General features: G+C 36.8%; 1 protein-coding gene across 1 annotated transcript; it reads right to left on the bottom strand.

Moving 5' to 3' along the window:
* Positions 1 to 3,249: 3,249 nt before the first annotated feature.
* LOC109241711 (L-ascorbate oxidase homolog) lies at positions 3,250 to 5,862 on the bottom strand. Its single transcript, XM_019408478.1, has 2 exons — positions 4,364 to 5,862; positions 3,250 to 3,780 (listed from the first exon to the last, which is right to left on the bottom strand). The coding sequence occupies exons 1-2, from the start codon at positions 5,731 to 5,733 to the stop codon at positions 3,477 to 3,479; spliced, it is 1,674 nt and encodes a 557-aa protein (XP_019264023.1). The 5' UTR covers positions 5,734 to 5,862; the 3' UTR covers positions 3,250 to 3,476.
* Positions 5,863 to 11,137: the final 5,275 nt, after the last annotated feature.

Raw genomic sequence — 11,137 nt, 5'->3', positions numbered from 1 at the left:
AAATTAGGGACATCTGATTGGGTTTTTTTTATGAGATAATCAAGGGTATGGGGTTTGTGGTGACCTGGGGGTTATGGGGTGTGAATTTGATTGAGTTTGGACGGCGGCGCCGCCGTGCACGGTGGTGGCGGCGCAAGGGTTTGGGTTATTTGGAGAATTGGGGTGGGATTTGAAAGAAACCAAGGCTGGATTTAGAATGGGGAGACGAAGAAGAGGCTATGGTGTAAATTTGGGCGTCATCGGCGATTTCCGGCGGCGGCGTGAGGCGGAGCCGGCGGAGACAGATGAGTACGAGGAAGAGGGGTTGGTCTCTAGGGTTTTGATAAATTTTGGACAGTTTTATTTTAATCCATCATCAATCGTGGGCCGTTGGATGAGGGAAGATAGATGGCCAGGATTGTTTGACGCCAAAACGGCGTCGTTTTATTGGGGGGGGGGGGGGCTGGACCGGATCTGGGGTGTGGGTTGGGCCATTTTGGACGGGTTTTGGGGATTTGGGGGTGGATTTGTTTGGGCTGGCCCAAAATTGGGTGCTTATGATCACTAGGCTTTAATTTTGTTTTTATTTGTTTTCTTTTCTTTTACTTACCTTTTTTTTAATTATTTTCTGATTTTGTAAAAATGAAAATAAAAGACCCAAATTGAATATTAATTGAAATTCCAAAATTAACTAATTTCTATTTTAATGGAAAACTTAAGACAAATTGAAAGTTAAAATGCAAAGAACCATTTTTTGTTATTTTCCTTATTTTGTAATATTAAAATGCATACTATTTTGTATTTTTGGAATTATATCAAGTAAAATGCACACAAAAATGCAAACAAGACACAGAATCATGCAATTTAATTCCTAAAAATTCAAATAATAAAGAAAAATTCTAATTCTAAGGAATTTTGTAGGAGTAGTTTAAACGTGGCAAAAATCACGTGCTCACACCCGGAACGAGGGTTTTCCAAAGTGTTGTTATTTGGAATTGGTGTTGATGGTGCAACAGGCAACTGGCTGGTAAAGGCCTTAAGAGCTTTATTGACCTGTTGAGCGATTAGCTTTTGCAAAGCTTCATTGATAGCTTCATCGTTTTCAAATTGAGCATTTGCATTTGAATGAGATCCATCAGGAGTGCCTTATCGAGACCGTCGAGGGAAATTTTGTGGAGAAGGGAGCGGGGTGTGATTATCTTGTGAATTCCCCTGGAGTTGATGGTTTCCTTGGGTGTTGTCATTAACATTTGACATGGTTGTTGATATAACAAAAAAGGTTAGGTTAAGAATAGATTATCAGATTTTCGGTAACGGAACCAATTTGTTTAACCAAAAAATAGAATTTCGGTCAAAGTTTTATTTTAGAAGAACTAGGGTTACTGATAATCAAAGAAATGAGTAATAGAAATTGATTTTGCTAATAATAAGATGAACAAAGGAAAGCTAAATAAATCAGTGTATTCCAATAGTGTTTCGTGTCCTTACAAATGACCAGTCTTCTCCTTTTTATAGATATCTCTAGGATATACGTTTTGCCTTTGTCATAATTAGGCTATTATGGACAATTAAAGGCATTTAATATTACGTTACAATGACAATCATTATAATTCAATACAGATTTTCTAACGTTTTTAGTATTTAATGCTTATTAAATATTGTATCCGTTCTCTCTTATGTTGTCAGATTCATTCTCCTTAAATCTTGGACTTAAATAGGTACGAGCACCGAGTCTTTTGATTATCTGCTCGTGTCTCTGCTCGTATCTGTTGTAACTCGTGCCTCTTTGCCAATCATCATTCTTTTCCCAGCCTTCGTGTCATGACATGTCATCTTTCAATTACTTCAATATATATAAACTCAATATTTCCTAATACACTTGTGAGCGGAAGAAAAAAATTTCACCCAGAAACTGCCATAAATAAGTTTTTGGGAACTTAAAAAAATCAAAATTTTCCCAAAAATTGATCATGTTCTATGGATGAACAAACGGTGTTTCCAAAAATAAAAATTGTGAAAATATACCCAAAATTTATGTCCAAAGGGGTGGATAAACTCAACAACAAACGATAGAACACTCAGTATAAACTCACATGTGGGGTTCAAAGAGGGTAGCGTGTATGCAGACCTCACCCTTGTTTTGAGAAGGTAGAGAGGCTATTTTCGATAAAAAGATTAAGCTAGCGTTTGGCGATAGATTCCCAACTTTGTTTTGGAAAATCTAATTTGGATGAAGTTTGGTTTGAAGATGAAAATGTTTTTGGACATCAATTTTCAAAATATATTTTGAAAAAACATGAAACATGACTTATACCCACAGGTTCTGAAAACTATCACAAATACCCAACAGTACCATCATCAATAACATTCATTATATTATCGCAAACCATAATCCTGAACATAAATAAATTTGGTACAAAATTATCATATTTATAATGAACTACATGGTACACCATTAGATTACCGAGAAGACGAAGCAGCATCGTTACAAAATAATAAATTGTGGGGTCTTTTATAAAATACAAAAGTTTGGGTTTAAAAAAAATGTAATAGTGATAATTTGACCCCAAAACCAGCTATTGAGTTGGTTTTGGAATTTGGGATTTGAAATTTTGCCAAAATATAGGCAAATAGCCAAATATATCTTTGCCAAATAAAACACAAATTTATCTGACAAAATCTATGTGAGTGAGGGGTGGGGGGATTAACTAACTCAGGAGCTTCATCAATTTCTGAATAACATACTTAGGATTTTATCTTAGTAAAAAGCAAGTTGAATCTACGATGTGTATGAAATACTGAATTAAATATGGTTATGAATTGCTATCACTACCCAAAAGTCATTTTTTTTACTTTTTGTTATACAAAAGTTATTTTATTTTGCTCTAATTTGTATTACAATAGTTACTTTGGCCAGATTTTATAAAATTTTCGTCCAAAAGATCTCTTATGCCCTTATAAATTCTCTCATTTATGTAATACCTTCTATATTATATACTATATAATATATATTCTCCTTGGTATGTTACTTATAACTAAAATAACTTTAAATTATTTTATTATTATTTTTATTTTTATATTATTATATCAATATTATTAAAATGTTTAACAGGAAATCTGATAATATCAAAGGTAAGACAAGAGCTTTAGACCTTGGGGTAAGTAATCTTCAATTTTGAATAATCTTAGTAACTACTAAATCGAGAAAAAGAATAAAAAAATAGAGAGAAAAGACAAAAATCTCTATATTCTTATTTATAAATGAACGCATTAAGAAAACAAATAATACATTCATTTCAAAACTAAAATTATATTTTACACAAGAAAGAGACCAAAAAAATATCTGTTTCACTTTGGACTTAAAAACTTGTCCTTCTCCAACTTATACTCACTCTTGTTTTCTCTTTGCTCAAAAAATATACAATAAAAAATCACAGTACAAAGTACAAAATATATTTTTTTTCAAAAAAAAAAAAATTCACAAGAATGAATTAAATTTAACCAGATTTATAAGGAGTAGGACGTGGCATGTCTTTAACGAGACCACAAAGAAGATCATTGTCAGGAATGTTGTATTCATCTTTAAGTGAGCGATTTGGTGAGAGGACACTGAAATATAATTGATGTCCTAAATAATTTCTCTCCAATGAATTAGATCTCAAATTCCATAATCCAGCATTGTCAAGAGTTGTCATAACAGCTGCCCATGAATTAGGGTACACTTGGATTGTGTTCCTACTCACTGCATCAAGTAAGTTGTAGTTTCTCCTCTTCTCTGGGGTCCACCTCCCCGGTTCAATCCTGCATGTAACACGCATGTATTTCGTTAGTGGCGGAGCCAGGAATTCTAACAAGTAAATTCGGAAAAATGCCAAAACATGGTATACCTAGAAGTTTCCCGTATTCAAAGGGATTCAACAGTGTATATATGTACAGAAAAATTTTATTGCCGTCCTACTTGTATAATATAACTTTCCGATGAGGGGGATTCAGTTGAACGTGAAACCCCTTCATTACCTTACCACTGCCTTTTGTTAGTCTTACTATGTTGCTCGGACTCTCCATTCATATCGGATCTTCCAAAAGCAGCGCATTTTTTGAGGATCCGACACGGGTGCGGTAACATTTTGAAGAGTCCGCTCAATATAGGTCATATCGTATTGAGTCATATCGTCAATACAATCAGGTTAATTATAAGATAACTAAAGGTAAACCTCTATAGTAAGTATCGATTGGTTCATCTGAAGTACTTATAATTTTCGGATGAAGAAGCTATAATAGGTTAAACTATACTGATAGTGTAAAATATACATAACTTAAATCCAAAGTAATTATTAGATAATATAAGAACTTTCACGTATTTAGATTTATTAGAAATACTTACCCAACAGCAAAGAAGGAGTGACCAGACAAATGCCAAGATTGAACACTTTTGCCATGGTTCTCAAAAATGATCTCCACAAAGTTGCGGTAAGTAGCATTGACAACATTAGGTGCAAGAGTTATTTTATCGTGTGCTTCTTTCCCAGATGTTGGTTCATAATCATCCTTGATCAAGTCATACTTGAACACCTTGTCACCAATACCATAGTACTCAGCCAACTTAATTGGTGTTGCAGGATCCACGTGCGAGACACCGTTGATGGCATAGCGAAGCTTGCCATCGACGCTGCCAGCCGAATTCACTAGCTTGATGGTGCGCGTGATGTTGATCTGACCGTAATGGTAAGATCCCTGCGGGTTAGGTCTAGCTGCGCTCGCGGTCAAATTCCAACGGAAGGAGCGGAACTGGTTCAGGGACCAGGCCCACCCTTCTGGTGCCTTAGGCAATTCGGGTGAAGCGGGGCCCTTGCCATTGGCGTAACGGATTGTGGCGGTAGCAACGTGTGGTTCCTTGGTGAACCTTGTGGAGGCCACGAGGAAATAGTCCTTGGGATCCTGATCAGCAGTTATCAGAACGGACATGCATTGTCCCAAATGGACGTCTAGTGATTCGTACACGTTTTGCACCGTGTGAGAACCTTCGATTTCAACAAGTTTCATGGAGTGGCCTTGCAATCTAACATTGATAGAATCCTTCATGCCAACGTTGCAAAACCTGAACCTGTACGTCTTTCCAGGGGTCAAAGTGTACATTGGCTCATCCTTACCGTCGCCTTTTCCACTCTTTCCATTGATAATCACACCTTGTGGCCTTCCAAGAGCGCGCCCATTATCCAACAAGCTTTTCAATTCGGTGTGGCTCTTGGTGTACCAATCAGCCACAAGGACCATGAAATCATCCTCAGGAGTATCAAAGGGGACAGGGATCAACGCGCGACTGAGGACACTTATACCACCGAAACCACCGGCAGCGCGGTGTAGGGCGGTGGTGGGGTAGTAGTAGTAACTTCCAATTTGATCCTTGACCTGAAAACGATAGGTGAAATTAGCCCCCGGAGGGATCGGGCAATTGGTACCAGGGGTTCCTTCTTGCCACGAGTTCTTCCTCTGTTGGACGCCGTTCCATGTAAAAAGGAGCGGCTCGTCCAACTGGTTGAACACATTGACAACAATGTTATTGTTGGATGTACCATTAATTCTAGGGCCGGGGAATTGGCCATTGATTAAAATGACTTTTTGTGGAACACCAAGAGGAGAAAGGGTGCCATAAGTAACTTTCCATTCGTGAAACAAATAAGGATCCTCTCCATTTACAAAAAAGCAAGGAATTGCTAGCAAAATTGCTAGCACAAACCTCAACCTATTATTCATTATTTTCTTTTTTCTCTCGTCTTTCTTTTGGTTTTTCGATTCTTTAAACTTGGTTTTATTTTGAATCGAAAAAACCAAAATTAGAACCAGAGAAAAAAAATAAGGAAACAAAGCTTAAAAGAACATAGATTGGATATTTATTTTCTGTAAAGGAATTTGGCTATTTATACTGTAAATTCAAAGGGTGATAACCATTCAAATTTTCCTTCGTTGCCCGTAAACAACGTTCTCCTCTTGGTCTTTAATTTCTCTTGTTGTTTGGTCCTCCTTTAATCTCTCTCTGCTTCAAATTATTTTCCTAAACACAATTTCTATTGTACCTAACAAAGCTAATAAAATTATTTTATTTAATTGGACATAGAATATGCACATAGAGGATTAAAGTTGAATTTGTCATTCCCATAATCCCATTCCTCCCTTTAATGCTCCAGTTACATAAGGTGGTAATCAAGTACGGGGCTCCTATTACAAAACGAACTCTACCTCGAGGAAGCCGACGACGAGAATTTCGAATCGTCAGAAAAGAGTAGTAGGCATACTTTCACAATAGTATTGTCCACAAGCAAATCAATTTTCTCCGAGAAGGCAATGTAGTAGCTCACTTTTTTACAAAGAAAGCTTCTAATCAGTCCAACATCACCAAAACAACTCACTTTACGGTTTCCCCTCCATTAGTAGAATCTATAGTTCGTTCTGATAGAGAAGGAACATATATGTGAGAACAATTTCGAATAGCATATGTACCAAGTTGGCTGAACTTGGTAATCAAAATGCCTTAGAAGGCATTTCTATGGTTTTGTAATATCTCTGACATCTTAAAGCATTTATATAAATATTTCTTATTCTGTCAAAAAGAAATCCCATTCCTCCCATTTTCTATAAGTAAAATGGTTAACTGTTTTTCTTCGGTACAAGTAATGACTAAGTGGTCGTTCGGTATGCAAACTAAATTATCTCGGGACTATAGTCTTCGGATTATAATCCCTAGACTAATTTATTCCACCTGGGAGATGGGATAAAATAATACCAAGTTTGATGGGATAAGGTGGGATAAGATGGGATATCCAGGACTAAGTCTGGAACTAAGTTTATACTATGTTTGATAGACGGTATAAATTTATCCCCGAATAAATTTGTACCGTCAACCAAAAATAATATAAATTTAGTACCACATTTTATCCCACCTTATCTCGCATACCAATCCACCCCTAAATATATAAGGACCAGTGAGGTTATGCCCGAGCTAAGCCCTAGCCCAACGGCTATTATATGTGAGCAATCCTTCGACGGTCCTTTACGTTAGCTGACTTATTTTTAGATTACATAAATTCATTAATACAAAGGATGAATATACTATAGGGAATTTTTCATTTCTATACACTATTTGAAACTTTATTACCCTTAATGTTCATGTTTAATTAATTACCCGGCATAAACAAGTATTGTTTAAAATCCGTTGTTGCTAAATCGAATAAAAAGACTCGACATTTATATTAAACCATAATAATATATCATAAATTAGTAATGATTAACATAAAAATACATACATTAACTAACTTGAATTAGGTGATAAAATTTTATCTAAGAAACGCAAGTCATGTATGTATTAAATATTGGACGGAAATGATTTTTTTCCCATGAGAGAAGGGTGAGGTAAATCACTATATATGCAATGAAAAATGCCTGCGTGTTAACATATTAGTTCATGTTCATTTTTTTAATTGTCAGCAAAATTATTTCTACTAAAATTTTAAATATATTTATCTTACTTTAATATAAAACTAGTTACAAGCTCCTATTTACATGTCAAATTCATAATTCTCCTAAAACTGAACCAGTGGAACTAAATTAACGCTAGCTCCCTTTCTAATCGGACAAAACAATCCCTTTGTCATAGTAATAGCGTTTAGCTTTGAGAATATGGTCTGTTTTAGTTTTTATGTGCTTGAATTTCGTTTTAGGAAATCCTAAAAACACTGAACAAAAATATAAAATATGTTGGAGCAAATAAACATATCTCTGAAAAATCGAAAAATAAACAAACTTATTTTGAAGATTTATGTGAGTTAGATGAAGAACAGCAGTTGCACAAAGATGAGAGAGAAGAGGAAGAAAGAGCTTTGCTCTGTATTTTCTGAGATTAACGAAAAGGACACACTGTAACATTGTCCAACTAACCGCCTATATACACATCATTTCCTAACTAATTCTTTAACTCACACGTGTGTAATACATATCCTATTTAGGAAAATGTAATAACAAAAATTCTATTCCTATTCTACTTCTATTAGTAAATATTTACAGCTCATGTAATTCCCATTTCATCACTCCCCCTCAAGCTGGTAGGTGCAAAGACATTGAGCACTCCCAGCTTGCCAACTAGATACTCATGTTGTGGTCTACCTAATCCCTTCGTTAGAATATCTGCAAGCTGTTCTCTTGAAGGAATATGTTGAGTTTTCACCAGTTCCTCCTGTATCTTCTGTCTAATGAAATGGCAGTCGATTTTTATATGCTTTGTTCTTTCGTGAAATACTGGATTTGCTGTTATTTGCATTGCAGCTCTGCTGTCACTATACACACATACTGGTAACTAACTTCTGTTCCCAGTTCCTTTAATAATGCTGTTAGCCATACCACTTCTGAAACTGCACTTGCCATGCTTCTGTATTCAGCTTCAGCTGTGCTTTTTGAAACTGTGTTTTGCTTTTTTTGATTTCCATGAAACTGGTGATGCTCCAAGCTTGATCAAGTAACCTGATACTGACTTCCTGGTGTTAGGACATGAGGCCCAATCAGCATCACAGTAAACATTGATTTTACTTGACTCTTGACTACTCAGCAAAATTCCCAATCCTGGTTCCCTTTTAACATATTTCACTACTCTTATGGCTACATCCCAATGAGATTTCTTTGGGTGTTGCATAAACTGACTAAGGGTTTGTACTGAGAATGCAATGTCTGGCCTGGACATAGTCAAGTATAGCAACTTCCCAATAAGCTTCTGATATTGGCCTACATCCTCCAACATTTGGTCTTCTGTTGTTCCCATTAGCTTGTCCAATTCTGGAACTGTGAGTTTGACATTTGTCTCTAATGGTGTCCAGGCTGGTTTTGCTCCACTTAGTCCCATGTCTGAAATTATTTCCAACGCATACTTTCTCTGATTGATCAAAATACCTTTGTTGGATCTGTTGAACTCCATGCCAAGGAAAAACTTTAGCTCTCCCAAATCCTTGATCTTAAAAGCTTGTTGTAAGAAGTCTTTGGTTGCTTCAATTAGCTTCAAATTGTTTCCTGTAAGTAACATGTCATCAACATATATCAATATTATCACTATATCTGCTCCTTTCTTCTTGATGAATAATGAATGATCTAAACAGCTTTGCTTAAACTCAGCCTGCACCAATGCCTCTGTTAGCTTTAAGTTCCATTGTCTGCTTGCCTGTTTTAGACCATATAGAGATTTTACAAGTCGACAAACCAACCCAGACTCCCCCTGACTTGTAAAACCCTGTGGTAGATGCATATAGACCTCATCATGTAAGTCTCCTTGCAAGAATGCATTGTAGACATCCAATTTTTGGACTGGCCAGTTGTGCATAGCCACCAAAGAAAGGACTGTCCTCACATTGTAGTCAAGGCCCTCTCTCTGATTGTAGCCTTTAGCTACCAACCTTGCCTTGAATCTCTCTATATCACCATTGGCCTTAAGCTTGACCTTGTGAACCCATTTACAACCTATAGCTGTTTTCCCATGAGACAATGGAACCAGCTCCCAAGTGTTGTTGTCTTGCAAGCTTGAATCTCAGTCTGCATAGCCTCTATCCACCTTGGATCCTTAGAAGCTTCCTGAAAAGTTCTAGGCTCAACAAATGAGGAGAAAACACCCAAGTATGCCTGATAAGAAGTGGAGAGATTAGCATATGTGACATAATTATGGATGGGGTATAAGGCAGTGTTGCCTGCCTTCCTTGTGGTTACATAATCTGTTAACCAGACTGGTTCTTTAAGTTCTCTCTGTGATCTTCTGAGAGTGGTAGCAGGTGTGTGTGCTATATGAGGATCAGGGATTTCCAAGGTGATTCCTTTTGAGTCTTGGATTTCAGTGACATTGTGTTGATCAACATCCTGCAACATGTTTTCCAGACCTTGTGATTCTTGTGGAGAACTGTCTGAATCTTGTAAATCCTCTGCATGGTGTACAAGATCTGCTGCAGTATCATCAGAGATATCCAGCTGTTCTGTTCCTGCTGCAGGACATTCTATGTTTTCACCTTCAAAATTGCAAACATCATTAGCAGCATTAGGAATGTAGGGCATGTTTTTATCTTTATCATCAGCAGCTTGATCCTAAAAAGGAAATGTAGAATCCCTGAACACCACATCCCTGTTGATAAAGAACTTGTCCTTATCCAAGTCATACAGAATGTACCCTTTAGTGACACCAGAATATCCCATAAACACAGCTCTGACAACTCTACTAGCAAACTTGTTTGTTCTGGGAAGTGCACTTGCAAAACAAAGACATCCTAATGTTTTCAAGTGAGATATGGAGGGCTTCCTGCCAAAAAACAATTCATATGGTGACTTACCACTGAATGCCTGTGATGGAAGCCTGTTAATAACATAAGCTGCAGCCAGAACACAGTGGCCCCAAAATTTCATAGGGATATGACCTTGAAATTTGAAAGCTCTTGCCACTTCAAGTAAGTGTCTATGCTTTCTCCCTGCCACCCCATTTTGCTGTGGTGTGTAAACACATGTTCTTTGGTGAACTATCCCCATAGATGTACATAAATCCTGCATAGCTGAGTTTACAAACTCTCCACCATTATCAGTTCTAATTGTTTGTACTACTCCATTAAATTGTGTCTGTATCAGCTTAAGGAATGACTTAAAAACAACCATGACATCATTCTTAAATTGCAGGAGAAAGATCCAGGTTATACGAGAGTAATCATCCACAACTGTGAGGAAGAATTTATTTCCATCAAAGGTTGGAACACTACAAGGTCCCCATATATCTAAGTGCAGTAATTGAAAATTTTTAGTAGTTCTAGTACTACTCAATGAAAAAGGATGCCTCACATGTCTGACCATTGGACAAATATTACAACTATCTATTAAAGACTTGCAATCCTCCAATTTATATCCCAAAAGTTCTTTCAATGATCCTCCAGACGCATGTCCTAACCTTTTGTGCCACAGAGATATGTCCTCCTTAGCTGCCTGAACATTCAGCCCTTTGACTGTTGGTACATTGTTATCAGTGTTTAAGGAAGCCCTTGGTACTAGCAGATAGAGTCCATCTTTCTCCTTACTAATCCCACTCACTTTCCCATTTGAGAGGTCCTGGAACAGACAAAAGTCAGGATAGAAAGAGACAAAACAATGTAAGTCC

Source organism: Nicotiana attenuata, unplaced genomic scaffold, assembly GCF_001879085.1.
Source record: "Nicotiana attenuata strain UT unplaced genomic scaffold, NIATTr2, whole genome shotgun sequence".
NCBI lineage: Eukaryota > Viridiplantae > Streptophyta > Magnoliopsida > Solanales > Solanaceae > Nicotiana > Nicotiana attenuata.
The sequence above is the reverse complement of the archived record's forward strand: the minus strand, read 5'-3'. Positions and strand labels throughout refer to the sequence as shown.